Source organism: Emys orbicularis, chromosome 1 (assembly GCF_028017835.1).
Source record: "Emys orbicularis isolate rEmyOrb1 chromosome 1, rEmyOrb1.hap1, whole genome shotgun sequence".
NCBI classification, from domain to species: Eukaryota; Metazoa; Chordata; order Testudines; family Emydidae; genus Emys; species Emys orbicularis.
In genome coordinates, this window is record NC_088683.1 from 49,972,580 (window position 1) to 49,990,617 (window position 18,038).

The 18,038-nt window shown below is 42.1% G+C and overlaps 1 protein-coding gene across 3 annotated transcripts in view; it reads right to left on the reverse strand.

Annotated features, from left to right (window-relative positions):
* Positions 1 to 18,038, reverse strand: part of ST7 (suppression of tumorigenicity 7) — a 242,127-nt gene that overhangs the window by 28,799 nt on the left and 195,290 nt on the right. For all 3 annotated transcript variants that reach the window (XM_065405260.1, XM_065405250.1, XM_065405241.1), the window contains 2 exons: positions 13,558 to 13,630; positions 11,864 to 11,966 (listed from right to left, as the gene is read on the reverse strand). In XM_065405260.1, the coding sequence (XP_065261332.1) occupies positions 11,864 to 11,966; positions 13,558 to 13,630 (176 nt within the window). The remainder of the gene's footprint in view (positions 1 to 11,863; positions 11,967 to 13,557; positions 13,631 to 18,038) is intronic.

Consider the following 18,038-nt stretch of genomic DNA (forward strand, 5'->3'; position numbering starts at 1 on the left):
TGTAGCCCACGAAAGTTTATGCTCAAATAAATATTAGTCTCTAAGGTGCCACAAGTACTCCTTATCTATTTTAGCTAATAACAAGAAATAACTTAGGGCTATAGAGTTTTTACACTCAGCCCAGCACATGGGGTGGCAAGTAGTGTGCCACTCCATGAGGAGCTCTCTAAGGGAATGGCTCTCAGAGAGGTACAATTTCTCTGAAGCATCTCTTTTCTGTGGTAATGCAGGAGTAAGAAAGATGGGTAGCATAGTGTAAAAGGCCCATTACCCTCCCCATTCCTACTGTGAACCAGGTAGTGTGTGTATAGGGGGAAAACCATTACTCCTCAACCTACTCCACATCTCTCTCTGCCTCTCCCCCTACCCCCAACCCACTAAGGCCAGAAGGGACCCCTGTGGTCATCTAGCCTGACCTCCTGTAAAACACAGGCCACAGACCTTCCCCAAAATAATTCCTATTTGAACTACAGCATATGTTTTAGAAAAACATCCAACTGATTTAAAAATTGCCAGTGATGGAGAATCCACCACAGCCTTTGGGAAGCTATTCCAATGATTAATTATCCTCACTATTGCAAATGTGTACCTTATTTCCAGTGTGAATTTGTCTAGCTTTGAACTTGGGATCTTGTTATACCTTGTCTCCTAGGCAGAAGAGCCCATTATCAAATATTTGTTGCCCATGGTGGCACTTATAGACAGTGATCAAGTCACCCGTTAACCTTCTCTTTGTGAAGCTAAATAGATTGAGTTCCTTGTACCTATCACTATCATAGGATTTGAGGGTGCGTGGATGGGGAAATCAGGCACGTAGCCCCTACTGCCCCCCACCATGCTGGACCCAATATCTGGGTAGGTCCTGCAAAGCTGTATGGACTTTACTCCCTTCCACATCCCGGTGTGGCTATACAGAATCTTACTCTTCCTTATAGCCCTGCTACAGTCTAGCCCATGGAAAATAAATAAAGGACTGATGCTGCTGTACCTGGCTGCATTTCCTGTCTTAGTCTCTACAACTGATTCCTGTGTCAAGAAGTGCTGCATTTTGTTGTGTCCTACGGGATGTGTGGCAATTTTGCTGAAGATAAATCTATTACCACTATTATACAAAAAAACTAATGTTAAAAGAACATTATTAACATTGCAAATTCAAGCACTAAAGTTAGGAAATTAAGGTTCCCTGTGCAACTTTTATTTGGCCCCCTTGTGCATACGCATTATGATAGTCTCTAATTACATGAGCACATACTAGTTTTTCCACAGGATGCCAGCTTTATTCAGTTCATGGAATGGATGGCGCTCAATTTACAAGCAGGTTTTCAATACACCTCTACCCTGATATAACGCTGTCCTCGGGAACCAAAAAATCTTACCGCGTTATAGGTGAAACCGCGTTATATCGAACTTGCTTTGATCCGCCGGAGAGTGCAGCCCCGCCTCCCCTGGAGTGCTGCTTTACTGCGTTATATCCAAATTCGTGTTATATTGGGTCGCGTTATATCGGGGTAGAGGTGTATTTTGTTTTAGCCTCCTTGTTCAGTATGTAGCCCTAGGCCTTAATTAGGGCAGACTATTCAAACCCTGGTCCGAGGACAGAATTATTAATTTCCTCATGGTATTCCTATAGCACTCATGACTATAGTATCCCAGTGCTTCACCAACATTAATTTAGCATCACAACACTTCAGTGAGTTGAAGGAGAGCTATAATCCCATTTTACAGATGGGGGAGCTGAGGCACAGAGAGAATAAGGTCAAAATTTACCCAGAAGTGTCCACTAATTTTGGGTGCTCAATTTGAGACATGTGGGGCCGGGTTTTCAGAGTACTTAGTATTATATATAGTCAAAGCACAGCTCCCATTGACATCCCATTGAATCAGACCTGAGTCTCAAGTCAGGCACCCAGAATATGAGGGGCACATGTTTAGTCTAGATAAGTTCATGGAAGATAGGTCCATCAATGGCTATTAGCCATGATGGGCAGGGATGGTCATAGAATCATAGAAGATTAGGGTTGGAAGAGATCTCAGGAAGTCATCTAGTCCAACCCCCTGCTCAAAGCAGGACCAACACCAACTAAATCATCCCAGCCAAGGCTTTGTCAAGCCGGGCCTTAAAACCTCTAAGGATGGAGATTCTACCACCTCCCTAGGTAACCCATTCCAGTGCTTCAACACCCTCCTAGTGAAATAGTGTTTCCTAATATCCAACCTAGACCTCCCCCACTGCAACTTGAGACCATTGCTTCTTATTCTGTCATCTGCCATCACTGAGAACAGCCTAGCTCTATCCTCTTTGGAACCCCTCTTCAGGTAGTTGAAGGCTGCTATCAAATCCCCCCTCACTCTTCTCTTCTGCACACTACATAACCCCAGTTCCCTCAGCCTCTTCTCGTACGTCATGTGCCCCAGCTCCCTAATAATTTTCATTGCCCTCTGCTGGATTCTCTCCAATTTGTCCACATCCCTTCTGTAGTGTGGGGACCAAAACTGGACACGATACTCCAGGTGTGGCCTCACCAGTGCCGAACAGAGGGGAATAATCACTTCCCTCGATCTGCTGTCAATGCTCCTACTAATACAGCCCAATATGCCGTTGGATTCCCTAGCCTCTGTTTTCCAGAAGCTGGGAATGGGCGATAGGAGCTGGATCACTTGATGATTACCCGTTCTGTTCATTCCCTCTGGGATACCTGGCATTGGCCACTGTTGGAAGACAGGATACTGGGCTAGATGGACCTTAGGTCTGACCCAGTATGGCCACTCTTATGTTATGTTACATATATGTTATGCTAGTGGCCCCTTGTGAAAAGTTTTGTTTTAGTGACATGCCGCAGTCTCTTTACTCCACAAGTCCCAGTTCTCCCTCCACACCCCAGCTCGTCATCAGATCTGTCTCCACTCTCCCCATCCCAATCCACTTGTTGCTAGTCCTACTATCCTTGTCCAGTCTTCTTCCTCCCCTCAGCGTTTCATCTGATGTTAGTGTTCCCCTCCCACCTGGCCAACTGGCTCTCAATCTCGCCTCCTCTTTCCCTCACCATGTCCCAGTCTCTCTCCCTGACTCACCGTCCCATTCTCCTTTCCCAGTTTATTCCAGCTTCCCCTGCCCTCTTGCGGCTCCCAGTTCCAGTCCTCAGCCCCAGTCTCCTTGTCCAACTAGTCCCACCTCCAACTTCCAGTCACAGCTCTCTTCCCACACCCATTTGAGTACCAGCCTTGCCAGGCTCCTTGTCCCAATCTACTCCTTTCCCTTCTCCCAGTCAGGCTGTTACTCCTCCATGGTGCCTGGTTGCCAGCAAGGGGACCACTGAAAGCACAGGAGAGACAGGCTCCCTGCTCTCAGTACTGGTGCCCAGCCCCAGCCTAGAGCAGCCAAATCCAGGGAAAGTCTGACTGCATCCATCTTGCCCAGGGAGAGATATAGAACATCTCTCACTTACTGTAGGGATGGTACATGCGCAGTCTGCTCAGCACTATGAGCTGTGAGAGGCTCGAGCATGCCCACTGAAGACAGAAACTCTGGAGATTTTAGCCTTCTAAACTCTAAGAAGTCTCCACTGAGCATGTGTGAACTGTGATTTTTTCAGAGGCTTATAATTTGGCCAAGTTTGGGAACTCTCTCACAGGAAAAGCAAAAGGCACATCCATGGCACAAAGGCCATACCCCATGCCAAATTTCAAGACCCTGCTGCACAGCATGGGGACACTAGATATTATCAAAGGAAAGGCAGCCAGAACTTTTTTTTTTTTTTAACATTGAAAAACCATCTTTAGCTTCGTTCTCAAAAATGGCTGAAACATTTTGGCTGAAACTTTCCAACAAAATTCGGCCTAAGGCAGAAAATTAGCATGGAAAATTTCAGCAAAATATGAGCAACTAAAAAAGGAGCTGTCAGGCAATCTTAACAACAGATGGTGCTACCAGCCCCACCTATAAAACTCAACAACCATCCTACTGTTTTTCTTACTCTGACTCCCCACCCGCACCCTGACCAAGCTGTTATCTCATGCACCTGTTATGTCTTGTCTTTTAGATTGTAAGTGGTTTGGGGCGGGGACATTTTCTATGTCTCTGCAGCACCTAGGACAATGGGACCCTGAATTGGTTGGCCTTTAGTGCTACCATAATATAAATGTAAACAATACTACCACTAAAATCAGCAATTGAAAGTGATAATCCAGCTTTGAAATAGCCTGCCTTTCCCAGCTTGGTCTGGGTTTGCATTGTTATTTAATGAAGCCATATTTTGTCTAGCAATGCATAATCCACCATGTATACATATGGATGTATACCTCTCAATCAGTGAGCCTAAAATGCAAATTATTATTTGTATTGTTGTAATGCCTGTAGACCTAATCAGAATCAGGGCCCCTTTGTGTTAAGTGCTGTACAAACAGATAGGTAAAGAGGGCATCTTTTCCAAAGAGCTTTCAGTTCATGATTAACTTCATTTCTATGTACACATATAGTGTAATCACGAAGTCACGTACAGACTCTTGCTACTTCGTTAACACGAATGAATATATATAATTTATTTGATTGCAGAGTTGTACTCTGACCACTAATCCTCCTCTATTGGGACAACTTCTAACATTCCAAATGGCCGAGCAGCTTCAAATAGCTGTCTTCTTATAATCCCCCCCCAAATAACAAAACCCCAAACAAACAACCTAACTGAGAAGTGTTTCTTCCTTTCTCCCAAATGTGCAATTTCCCTGTAAAATTACACCCGAGTCCCATAACAGGCAATATTCAGTCCTGCACCAGTGACAGTAAAGTCTTACAATCATGTAAGCTACAATATAAGAGCTTTATACCATTGGAATAAGGGAGATTTCAGCTTCCCAGCGAGATGTATAGCATTATCCTTAGTAAGTTCCAAGATACTGGACTTTAAAGTTGTGATATTTACAGGCACAGAAAAGCTATTTTAGGTAATTTTGCAATTCTGATGCCTGTAGAATTGGACTGATAGTAATTAAGAAGTCCAACTTTATGGGTGAAGAAATTTTTTTAAAAGTTGCATTAAATTGTTTAAAATCTCTCTAAAATGTTTCTGGAATTGCTTTCCTGTAATACACATGATATACGCAGAATACATGAATTTCTTGTGTGGCATATTAATTTATTTGTATTATTTATTTCTGCAATGTACTAGGTGCTACACAAACAGGGAGGCATTGTCTCTGCTCTGAAGACAAATTAAAAAGACAATCAGAAAAGAGAAGGGGGAAGGGGTATTCAGGTGATGACTGGCCATATTTTGCTAAGGACTTGTCAACACACAAAACTAAAAATAGTTAAAGTAAAATCAGTTTTTAAATTGGTTTAGTTATATTGGTGTGGACAATCTTAAATCGATTTAAACCTGGCTTGTAAAAACTAGGGCAACTCTGTGTAGGCCAGACTTCTAATGTTATTTTTCTAGTTAGTTACATAGATGATCCTCTGTTGGCTCTCTTCCTGCCATTATTGGATGGCTAATTTCTTATAGTGTCACAGGAGAAGTGGGTCTTCAGGAGGGATTTGAATGCACAGAGGGTAGTGGCCTTGCAGATCAGTTCAGAAAGGGTGTTCCATGAATAAGGAACACCTCAGAGACAGGTGTGATATTTTATGAGCACGAATTTGGGATGGCTGCCTTACAGATGAGTGTACTGAGTCAGGTAAGTAATCCCAAGTGAGTGCCTACAAAATCTTTGTGTATGTGTGTGTGTATTTTACACACACATATAAACTGTTTCCGTGCATTCTTCCATGCCGCTCCTTATGCATGGAGCACTGTCTCTGAGCTAGTCCCTAATGACACTACCCTTTTCCACTCAAATCCCTCCTGCAGCCCCACTTATTCAATGATGCCTGCAAGAATCTGGAGATACAACTATTTTTAGAAAAGGAAAAGCCTTGTTTTATATGTAGTTCGGCAGCGCCAAAAGGCCCTGTCAGCAACAGCACTTTATGGTGCTAGGTAGCAGAAACAGTCCTTGCAACCTAATTTAAGAGAGAGATGGTTGAAAAATGCAGAAGAATTTCGATCACTATGAGCTGGTTGAAAAATAACGTTTTTCTGCGAAACATTAAAAAAATCGCAAATACTTTGTTGAAATTTTAAATTTTTTGACCATCTCTGATTCAAGAGGTGAGAGGTACAAAGAATAGAAGGACAGTGGGGAAGGAAGATGAGGATAACAATGACATGATCCAATATATCAGATCTTTAGAACAAGATTCCCAGCACAAGACTTGCCAATTCAGTTTTGATGTCATTAGTTATTATCATCATTTATACGGCACTTTGCTTTCTTTGTTCCCTGTCCTGACTTCAACTCCTGGTGTTGACACTGCCTCCTCACCTGCTCTTTCTCTCTCTCTCTTGTATTAACTGAAAAGTCTCTGCTTGCCCAGCCTGTTCCTTCTCACAGACCCCATGTCAGCTCAAGTAAAAGGACACTGTCAAACTTCCCTCACTGTGTGTGTGTGTGTCTGAACCACTTTGCCAGACTCCGCAAAAAAAATGTCACCAGTGCCTCAGGCACCATTGGGCTGGTGGTGGGTGTAAGAGGAAAGTGAAATTGTCACTGAAACACAACAAAAATGGAGGAGGTGCCCAGTGCCAAGAATAACTATTAACAGAGAAAAAGCCTTCCAGCAATGCACACTGTTTTAAGAGAGACCTTAAGCCTGGGTGGGCAAACTTTTTGGCCCGAGGGCCACATCTGAGTATGGAAATTGTATGGCAGGCCATGAATGCTCACAAAATTGGGGTTGAGGTGCAGGAGGGGGTCAGGGCTCTGGCTGGGGGTGTGGGCTCTGGGGTGGGTCCAGAAATGAGTTCAGGGTGCAGGAGGGGGCTCCAGGCTCGGGCAGGGGTTTGGGGTGTGTATGGGGGTGGTGGTGAGGGCTCTGACTGGGGGTGCAGACTCTGGGTGGGGCTGGAGATGAGGGGTTTGGGGTGCAGGAGGGTGCTCCGGGCTGCAATCAAGGGGTTCGGAGGGCGGGAGGGGGATCAGGGCTGAGGTGGGGGTTGGGGCATGGGAGGGGCTCAGGGTGGCGCTTACCTCAAGCAGCTCCCGGAAGCAGCGGCATGTCCCCCCTCCAGCTCCTACGCTGAGGCGCAGCCAGGCGGCTCTGCGTGCTGCCCTGTCCGCAGGCGCCACCCCTGCAGCTCAAATTGGCCGCAGTTCCTGGCCAATGGTAGCTGCGGGATCGGCACTTGGGGTGGAGGCAGCGCACAGAGCCCCCTGGCTGCCCCTAAATGTAGGAGCTGGAGGGGAGACATGCCGCTGCTTCTGGGAGCCGCACGGAGAGGCTCCCAACCCTGCTCCCCGGCTGGAGCGCGGGAGCGGGGCAAGCCCCAGACCCCGCTCCCCAGCAGGAGCTTGAGGGCTGGATTAAATCGGCAGGCGGGACAGATGTGGGCCATAGTTTGCCCACCCCTGCCTTAAGCCATATAAAGCCTTTGAAAAAGGAACCTCCGGTGATGTTAGCTCTTTACAAAGGGAAACCCAGGGTGATGTGAAGTCACTTAACATCCGTGAAATTAGGTGCACCTCAGTGACAACAACAGAGGTGAAAATCTATGTGCATTTTTCATCCCTGATGTTTAAAGAATGTCCCTCCTTTCCAAATAGAAAGATTCAGATTTTGTCAAGCTGCCAACAGATACTGGAGATTAGAGAGGTTTGTGACTGCTAAGCTGATATGAAACACAAAGTTCTGTGGCCTAAGCTTGCTAGCCATTTCCATTTTCCTTATTTCCAAAGGGCCCAAGAAAAATCAGTGACTTTGTGTTCAAATCCACTTGTAAGGGACAGCAGATGAGTTTACCTAATGGAAATGATTCTCAGGGAAAGAGTCACTGTATTTGCCTTTTCTCATATGAATCTCTTTATATTACAGAAATGCTAAAAAGTACTTTGGAATGGTGCAGTACAAACTGGTTTATATATTTAGAGTAGGTATTTCTAAGGTGCGTATCATACTGGTACATAAGCATTGGGATCTGGGACTATTTAAAATGTTCCATTTTAAGGACTTTAGGAAAATTTCAAGGCCAGCCATGCAAAGACTTTACCTCTCTCAGGGAAAAATAAATAGAACATGGAGGAGTGCATGAGTGCATATTGGAACTCAATGTCTGTCATAAATAAAGCGGTATCAGGTTACAGGTGGATACTGGACATCCTATATCTTCTATGTCTAACTCAGCAATCCCTCCCACCAGGTTCCAGCACCGTTCCCATCTTTTCCTGTTTCCTCGAGAGTTCTCTTTTGAATTTCATTTTTCTAGTTCAGACTTTAATTCTAAAATGAAGAAAACATTCTGGGATATGCACTGGCTCTGAGGATGCTAGGTTGCAAGTATCTGAGCTGGAAATTGTGAAAACAAAGAAATGCAGAGGACCATTTATACCTTCCATCCTCAGTAATGTTGTTCCCTGCCTATTCTCAATGGTGCAGCTGGGAACTTGCCTAGATTCATAGAATCCAAGGCCAGAAGGGACCATTGTGATCATCTAGTCTGACCTCCTGTGTAACACAGGCCACAGAACTTCCCCAAAATAATTCCTCTTTGAACTAGAAAATATCTCTTAGAAAAGCATCCAATTTGATTAAAAAATTTCCAGTGATGGAGAATTCACCACAACCATTGGTAAATTGTTCCAAAAGTTAATTGCTCTCTGTTAAAAATGTTCATCTTATTTCCTGTCTGGATTTGTCCAGCTTCAACTTCCAGCCCTTATACCTTTATCTGCTGAAGAGCCCTTTATCAATATTTGTTTCCCATATTGGTACTTAAATGCTGTAATCAAGTCACCCCTTAGCCTTCTCTTTGTTAAACTAAATACATTGAGCTCTTTTAATCAATCACATTTTTTCCAACCCTTTAATCGTTCTTGTGGCTCTTCTCTGAACCTTCTCCAATGTATCAACACATTTCTAAATTGTGTACACCAGAACTGGACGGAGCATTCCAATATAGGTTTCACCAGTGCCAAATGCAGAGGTAAAATATCATCTCTACTCAAAATTCCCTCGTTTATGCATCCAAGGATTGCATTAGCTGTTTTCGCCACAATACTGCACTTGGAAGCTCATATTCAGCAGATGACTTTCCAAAGACTTCAAACAATTTTTGGTGTCATCAGTACAACTTATTTTTTTCTTATTCTAAAGAGGGAGAGACTCATTACTGAAATCCTGCAGAAGCTCTGATGCCAATTGCAACACATATTAGCAATGTGGCATTGTTAGCTTTCCTGTGCTGCAAGTTGCTAAATTTTCTTATCTAAATTTCATTAAGAGGATATGTGATGCTATTTCAGTCAGAATTAAGGCTGAATATGATGGTGTATATTCATATTATTTGCATAACATTATTACTGCTAACATATTATTGCTACATGATTCATGGAATCATAGAAATATAGGCGGTGAAAGAGGACTTGAGAGGTCATTAAGTCCAGCCCCCTGCGCTGAGGTAGGACCAAGTAAACTTAGACCATCTCAGACAGGTGTTTGTCCAGTGTGTTCTTAAAAACCTCCAATGATGGGGGTTCCACAACCATCCTTGGAAGCCTATTCCAGAGCTCAACTACCCTTACAGTTAGAAAGTTTTTCCGAATATCAAACCTAAATCTCCCTTGCTAACCTTTTAGCTAATGCAGCACAGTATGTGTAGATGAAATTACAGTGATACTGTATGTTAAGCTATATTACACATTACAGTTTTAATATTATAATGGGTGTTTTGATGCACCTGTTACTCCCTTTTATTACATTGCAAACGTGATAACTGATGCATGTTCCATTTTCTATTCCTTTTTCTACCCTGATCACTAAATTAGATTCCCGCTCTTTAAGTGTGGCCATGAAGTATTCAGCATAGCTTGGATATTCATGTGCATGCATGTGCGCAAAGGTGACCTTAAGCCACCTTTGTGATCCCCTGATTCTAAATTAGAATAGCAACATGAATTAGGGCCACCAGGGATTGTCAGGCAATAAGGGACCTTCAGCCATTTCGCCTTTTCCTTGGCCAGGGCACTTGCACCAGCAGTCAGGAATGGGTTGCAAAAGGTGCTGCTACCCTGGTTCTAAAGCCATCCAAGGATTCCCCTACATGGCGGGGAATTCTCCCATACCCAGATCCGTAAGTCTCAGCAGTGCAAAACTCCAAAATGGTGGGGCAGTTTAAGTTTCCATTCCAAGTATATTCTGAAAAATATAGCAATACACTAGCCTGCTTGGACCTTTACCGTATGCTATAAAATGACTGGCTTCTTTCAGCTGAGGCAAGAAAAAAAGAAATTCAAGATTATGCTCTCTGGGGCAGGGACTGTCTTTTTGTTCTGTGTTTGTGAGGCACCTCGCACAGTGGGGTCCTGGTCCATGACTAGGGCTTCTGGGCACTATGGTAATACAAATAAATAATTAATAATAATCATGACCATTTGGGAATATTAAAGATCCTACTGCATTTTTCATAAGATTGAGAGTGTTAATTATGGTGTCTCGATCAGATTCCAACTTGATTCATGTTCTGTTTACTTAAATTAACCATCCTGCTCTTTCAAATGAACATAATATTGTTCATTTTTCTCTCCTAATCTACCGTGAAGTGTTGTTGTGGGCTGTCAAAACAACTGCTGCATTGTACCCCAGAGATGGCTGCATTTCAGTGGCAGGTTATGTGATTCCTGTCTAGAGTTTCTACATGGGTTTACATTTGTAAAATGCCTTGGGATTGCAAATGTAAGATATCATCATCTTCTCCTTTTACTGCCACTAGAGATGGAATGACTGACCAGTAAAACATGCTTCCTGGTTGTTACAGTGGAGGCTGGAATTGCTAAAAAGAATCATGCTGGTTAGTGGCTAGTCAGTGGGAGAAGGCAAAAAGTACATCGACCTTACAGGGAAAGTATTTAATCTCTGCACAGTACTGGGAAGGGACCTTCCTGCGTGAGAGGGGCAGTGTGGGGTTATCTCCTACCCCTCATGGACAAGGGCATAGAAGGAGGGCTGAGGATTTGGTGCTCAACTGTATCCATCAGCCAATGTTCACACAGTCTCCTGGTTCACACAGCATCCTCCTTTTCTCTGCCACTGCTAACCGTGGTCCTGCATAGTGCTGAGGATCAGGTGAGAAAATAAGAAGCAGCATTAGCTATTAGCGCTCAGAAGCCAGGAGTCTTACTGCTGTGATGTATAGTTAGAGAGGGAATGAGGGAATTATAAAAAAAATCCTTTCCACCTTTAACATTGTCCTTTCTGTGATTTTTCATTTACGAATGAGCAAGCCCTAAACAGTTTGGAGTTTTAATGGTGGGGCATTGCATGAAGAGTTACAAATACAATTTATATGAAGCATAACAGGAAATGTGAACATAAGTCCCTTTGCAGCATGCTGAAAATATATCCTATGTGTGATCCAGGAAATACAGACAACCGTTTTTTTTAACCTGAAGATCTTTTCTATTATTGTCATCGTATACAATTATTTAAGGAATAATCTATCTACATGGATACTTCTAATGTGTTCATCAATGTGGCATCAGGGTGCCTATTGTCAATGTCCAGTATTTTGTTGATATTCAGACTGACAGACTTTTATCAGTTAATACTTAAAGTTTCAAGACCTAATATTAGGTGACACGTCTGTTTCCTATGGTATCTAATGAGAAATTTCAAATGCTCCCCACATGCGTATAGCAGGGTACAAACATTAGCCCCTTCACCCTCCTCTGTCTGCTCTCCTTCCCACAACCACCACGTGCTACTCTACCTCTTTAAAACCAAAGGATATGTCTCCTGTTTTGTTAAAATTTATGACAGTGATTTCTTCATACTCACTTTTGGCACATGTGGATTAAATTCTACTGCTCTGTGAATAGCTTCTACTGCATTCATCTCTGCTGTACTCAGTCCTCGCCTTGAGGCAGCCTCTGGAGAAAATCTGCAAAAGCAAAGAAACAAATACATTAGGTCAGAAATGCTAGCAAGTAAAAGCCAGAAAGAAATCTAGACCAAGGGTCGGTGTAACCAGGCTGAGACAATTTCCTATGCTCTCCAAACTTCCATAGTAAATGGAAACTCTGAATGACCTATTACATCAAGGCCAATGAAAATCCCTGCAGAAGTGGAAAGCATGTTTGCATCTAATCATGGCAGGAAGTAAGTTCAAACAGTCAATTCTTTCTACGCTGCTAAACTAAATTTTCTATAGTACCTTACTTGGGGCATTTATCAAGGCAGAAGTTTCCGAAAAAATAGAAAATAATGTTAAGTAATTGTTAGCGTCTTTCTATTAAAAACATATTTGGGGAGATTTTAGGGAGGTTCCCAACCCAATGCCCCTGGGTCAGGTTGGGATTAAAGCATGGTACAGCAGCAGTAGCGGGTGGTCTACTTTCAGTTGTACCAGCAAGGGTTGGATGCCCAAACTGTGGGCAAATCATCTGCCCCAGTGAATGAAAAACCAGACCATGCAATCTCTTTCTCACCTCACACCCCACGGCTAACTCCAGAGCTGTACTTGGCAGGCAGACACCACAGGGAAAGCTGTGACAACCTTAGCCCTGCCCTCCCAAGCTGGAGTCGCTGTGTAGGGAGGAAAGATGTTGCAGTAGGTACTGGCGATCTACAGGATAAAAAGAATGAAAGAAAATTACTTAGATCTTGAAGTGCACATTCACTTAAAAGCAAACTGTCTGACGTCAGGAAAGAAAGCGACTTTCCACTCCGCTTGCTTTCCAACTTTAGGGCCACATTCCCCCCCAAGATACATATACACAACTCCTCCAGCTTGGGATTTGTGTGCACGCATCCAAGAGCAGAATCTGGCTCTTAGGGCTTGATCCTGCAAGGTGCTGAGCGTTCTTGCGAAGGGCTGAACATTCTCAACTCCAGCTGACTTCAGGAGGAGTCGATGACACTCAGCACCACATAGGAGTGCTCAGAACCTTGGAGGGCTGTGTCCTAAGAGAAAACCATATCAGGAATAAGCAAACATTTGTGTCTTTAAAAACACGTATACCATCTATTTCCATTGACCTGTCAGGAACCCTTACATAGTAAGTGCTAAATCTACCTGCCTAAAATCAAGTAGATGAACACTGCTATGATAGTAGTTGTCGAAGAAAATTGCTATTAGTGCAGTCATGTTATTTTACCTTTCTTGGTTCTGTTTGATACAAGGTGAAGATGACCAGCCACACAGCACCTCCCAGATGCATTTTCATTATAATACTATCCAAGAAGCCATTGCTCAGCCAGATAGTATAAATAAAAATTAAAATAAAGTAATTTAATTGAAGTCATTTTTTCCCCCTTTTAACCATTGGTGAGGTACAATATTTGATAATTAGTGAAAATTCCGCTTTATAAAAACCATATTCTAAATTTGCTGCAGGCCAAAATTTCTCCTGCTAGGACATCAGGTTTTCAGGGTGTGGGACCTCACCAGGTCACTGAAGAGAAATCTGCAGTTAAACGTTAGTGAGTTTACAGTAAGGAATTTTGCTGGTCAGAAGTTCTTATGGACTTACTTGTCAGAGACAGCTCTGGCTTTGAGCAGTGCTGCTGTGTAGCATATCGTTGCTGATTTTGGTAAGCTTATATCTGTTGAAAGGAAAGTACAGAATAAATAAATATTGAAACCCTTGAACATTTGCAGAAAGAGAAAATAAATGTTGGAATAATTCTTCAGGTCAGCATAATATCTAAATTAATGAATAGTGGGATATCAAAAACACCCAAGTGATTTAGGAGCACTAAGTTGTGCTCCTAAGTCAATCAGGTGCTTTTGAAAATGCCACCCAAATAAGAATTATCATATTTTTAAACCCTGAATTAATGATAATCTGATTGTGCCATGTAGTCATTAAATGATCTAATTAACAAACACATTCAGAGTGATCTTTTTCTGATACTACAGGGATTGAATTAAAGAATTCATTACATTCATATACAAACACATATGCAACTTAGAAAAGGTAAATTCTTTCAGTAGATTAGGAAATACATCTATATCCAGAAACAGCTGGTGAGTGTCTATCTACTGTGTCTTATTCCCTTCCTTTCTTTTAGTAATCATGACTATGAAAGTCAAGCCAACATTTACTAATTTACGGCATTTAAATATTAACAGCAGTGTAATATGTTTTGCCACTTGTGGAAACACTGGGCCATAATAACTGGTATGTTCTGCTCCAGTGACACAAGTAACATATAAACCCGTCTTACACAGTTAGTTCAGTCAGGTTTATGGCTACTTTTCATCACCAGAGTGGCACAAAGATCTGGAGGGTACAAATGAATATGGCCCAATAGCTTCCACTGTAATAAAAGCAGAAATTAATTCTACACTACGTTACCTAGCTCTCCTAGACAGATATTATAAACCGTCTTTTAAACTGTTTAGCATTTAGGCTACATTTAAGATAACAGCTGAGTGAGAAAGAAATGAAGGCCCTACTCCTGTAAACAGTTGTTGTATCACTGAAAATAATGCCTACTACCATGAATAGAGCTCATTAAAGCAATGGGACTATTCACTGTAGGAAGCACTATTCCCTGTAAAAGCATTACAATTATAGCTCATTTAAAATGTGTATACTACATATACTCCACTAAAATAAATATACTTTATATAATTACAGTGGGACTATGGTTCTAAGCAAGAATTGGGGAAGCTAGGAGGGTGGTGAAGCACTGGAATGGGTTACCTAGGGAGGTGGTGGAATCTCCTTCCTTAGAGGTTTTTAAAGTCAGGCTTGACAAAGCCCTGGCTGGGATGATTTAGTTGGGGATTGGTAATGCTTTGAGCAGGGGGTTGGACTAGATGACCTCCTGAGGTCTCTTCCAACCCTGATCTTCTATGATTCTAAACTCTGGAGCACAGTTCTAAAAAACCTGTAACTCTTACTCATTCTATTCTTGATATACTGAATAATGAAGGACACTGGGAAGTAGCACTAAGGACCAAGTTATGTGAGGTGCTGAGAGATGCTTGAGGGGTGCTGAATGCCCTCAACTTCTACTGAGGTCAACTGGAGTGAAGGACACTTAGAGCCTCAGAGGAAACGCTTAGCACTTTGCAAGAGAGGGCTCCTAAGAGAAGAAGGTGAGTGAGGATCGATAAATCATGCCTCACTGGACACCACTTTTTACTTTACTTATTCATGATCAGTTTGCAACTCAAGGGAACATTGTTCTGTTAGAGCAGGATTTCATGACTTAGGTACTTTTGAAAGTCCCAACTGTTAATTCTTTACATTGTCTTTTTTAATGTATTAATGCTACAGGTACTACTCATGGAGTTAACGTTGTATGTTTCCACAAACCAGGTCCAACTATAATGTCACTAAACTATGTAATTATAGTGACTAGTAATTAAAATCAACAATATGCATGGCAGTGTTGGAATGAGAGATATGGACATTACTATGCTATAATTGAAGCTAGCTGCAGATCCATCCATCCATCATTGCAGTAGGTGAATATATTTATGTTCTGTTCCAATGACCATATTTATGCCAGGTTGTTCTTGATATTAGGAGTTAAGAACTTTCAAGAAACAGAATTGATCTTTTTGGATCACACCAGTTTCAGCCTTTCAGCAACATAAAGTTACTCATCAAATCACAAAAGGAGCAAAAAGCAGAGTGTCTTTCTGGGAGCAGAGTTAAAAATGGAAAATTATTGTTTCAGAGTTCTGATCTACTTACAGCTTTTAATGAGTTTTGAAGTAGCAGATATAATTTTTTTTTCTTTTGTGAAAAGGGTTTCTCCAAGCTCTTACAGCCATCAATCCAGCATCACAACATGGGGAATATCTGCCTATGCTAAACTCAGAAACATCCATCAGTTAGAGCCTAATCCTGTACCACTGAAGACAGTGGGAGCTTAGCTGTTGACTTCAATGGATGCAGGATCAGGGCCTAAAAGTGTTTGACACCAATAAACCAGGACATGAGGACTATACTAACTTGAAATCCCTAGAAATATATTTTCATAGGCAGCATGCTCCTTCCCATAAAGCAGGGGGGTTAAAGTAACAGGGAGTGGAAGACAGAGCTCTTCCACTTCTTCCTGGTGTGGTGAAGCAGCAAACCCCAGAACTCCTTGGCTGGTTCAGTGACATCTCCCCTCTCTTTTTCAATCAACTTTAACCATTTTAATGGGACTGAAAAACAGAAGGAAGGGAGAGGCTCTCGAGGGGGGGATGTGAAACTTCAGCAAAAAGCAATTTGAATGCAAGAAAAAGTTGCCTTCTCATTTTCATCTACCAAAGAATTAAACTCCTTGGATGTGCCAAGCAGCAAAAGAGACCAGAACTTCAGTATGCAAAGGGAGATTTTCATACATTAGGTCCAACTAATGCGTAACCTATTGTGCTGGAACCATTAAATCACACAACACAAAAATCTCCAAAAGATAGGGTTCCAAGACGATTTTCTCATGTTAGATCATCCATTACTGTCTAGTGGTCAGCAGAAGCCATGGGATCGAAATTATGATGTGTGGTGACACTGTAGGGTAATGGCCAAGGAGCAAATATCTGAATGACTATTGTATCTTTGACGGGTGGCCCATTCTCCTACTGAAATGCTTTTCAGGAATGGAAAATGAAGCAATACAGACAAATGTACGTGTGTGTTGTTCTGCAGATTTTCTCTATGTAGGGTCATGCCTTTTGTTGTTGTTTTATTTTGCCTGCTCTGAAGCAGACCACATTATACAAGTTTGAATATTGCCCAATGGAGGCTTTAGTTCCTAGTTGGGATCCTCACATTGAGATAGAAGCAGAGTAGAATTATGGCTGGTTACAAATTAAATTTAGCTTGTACTTTGGGAATCAAGTCTAAACTAGTCCTAAGAGATAACTCATCTGTCAGGAACCAAAGTTAAAGTTCTTCATAAATTAGTGTCTCCAGCTTGTAAAGCCATCTGGCAAAGCATCTCTACATACATTGTTTCCCATCCTCTTGTGACAGCAAATGGAGCTCCCGCAGTGTGCTGAAATATGCAACTGCTATCCAAGTGTCAAAACTTTGAGGATATTTTTCCCTAATAAGCTCTGACGTATGAATCCAAAGAAGGATTTCATTCTTTACTGCTCTTGTCTCTAGAAGGTACACTTAATTTATGATTATTTTCCTTGGACTAACCTTCTGTGGCATATAGTACCTCAGGTAAAGAGAGGGCGGAGAAAGTGAATTCTTAATGGTGGCTTGCTTCACAAGATGTTTCTTTTGCTATTTAACAAGTTGGAAAGGAGCTGTGAACATAGCATTGTGTCCATATTATGATGACGCTAATGATTATTATTAACTGTATTATGGTAGAACGCAGAATGTGCCAGGCGCTGTCATGTGATCTGTTATTCCCACCAAAATAGCAGCTACAATTGGAAATGGTAAATATGGAAAGGAAAAAATGGAATCATCTCCGTCCAAGTCATCAAGAGCCCCTAAATGTTGACACTGGGCTGCTGAAAGATGGGTGTGTTGCATAAGCAGTCACTTTAGCTGAATTTTGTGTTTATTAACAATTAATAAGTTATTCTACTTATGACCAAAAAACCCCCATGTTAGGTAAGTGCTTTACTGAACTGGGGCTATGTGCTTAACTCATGCGAGTAGTCCTATTGCAGTTAAAGGGACCTAAGTATGTGCTTAAGTGCACTGCTGCTAGAGGGCCATAATTCTGGGTTGCATAAACAAAAAGAGATCATGTCAGTCAAGGGAGATGCTAGTCCCTTTCTATATGGCACTGGAAAGATTACATCTAGAGTACTGGATTCATTTATGTACACCTCAATACGAAACCGAAGATATGTCAAAAACCTGGAAGCAATTATGAGAAGAGCAACAAAAATGATTAAGGATGGTGTTATGGTTCAAAGGTTTGCTGCACCAGTGATCCCTCTCAATCTCTCTGTGGGCGCTTCTTTACAGTAATGGGCCTATACCTGAACAACTGTCAGGGTGCAACCCCGTGGTCCTGCTTACTTTTACATGGGATC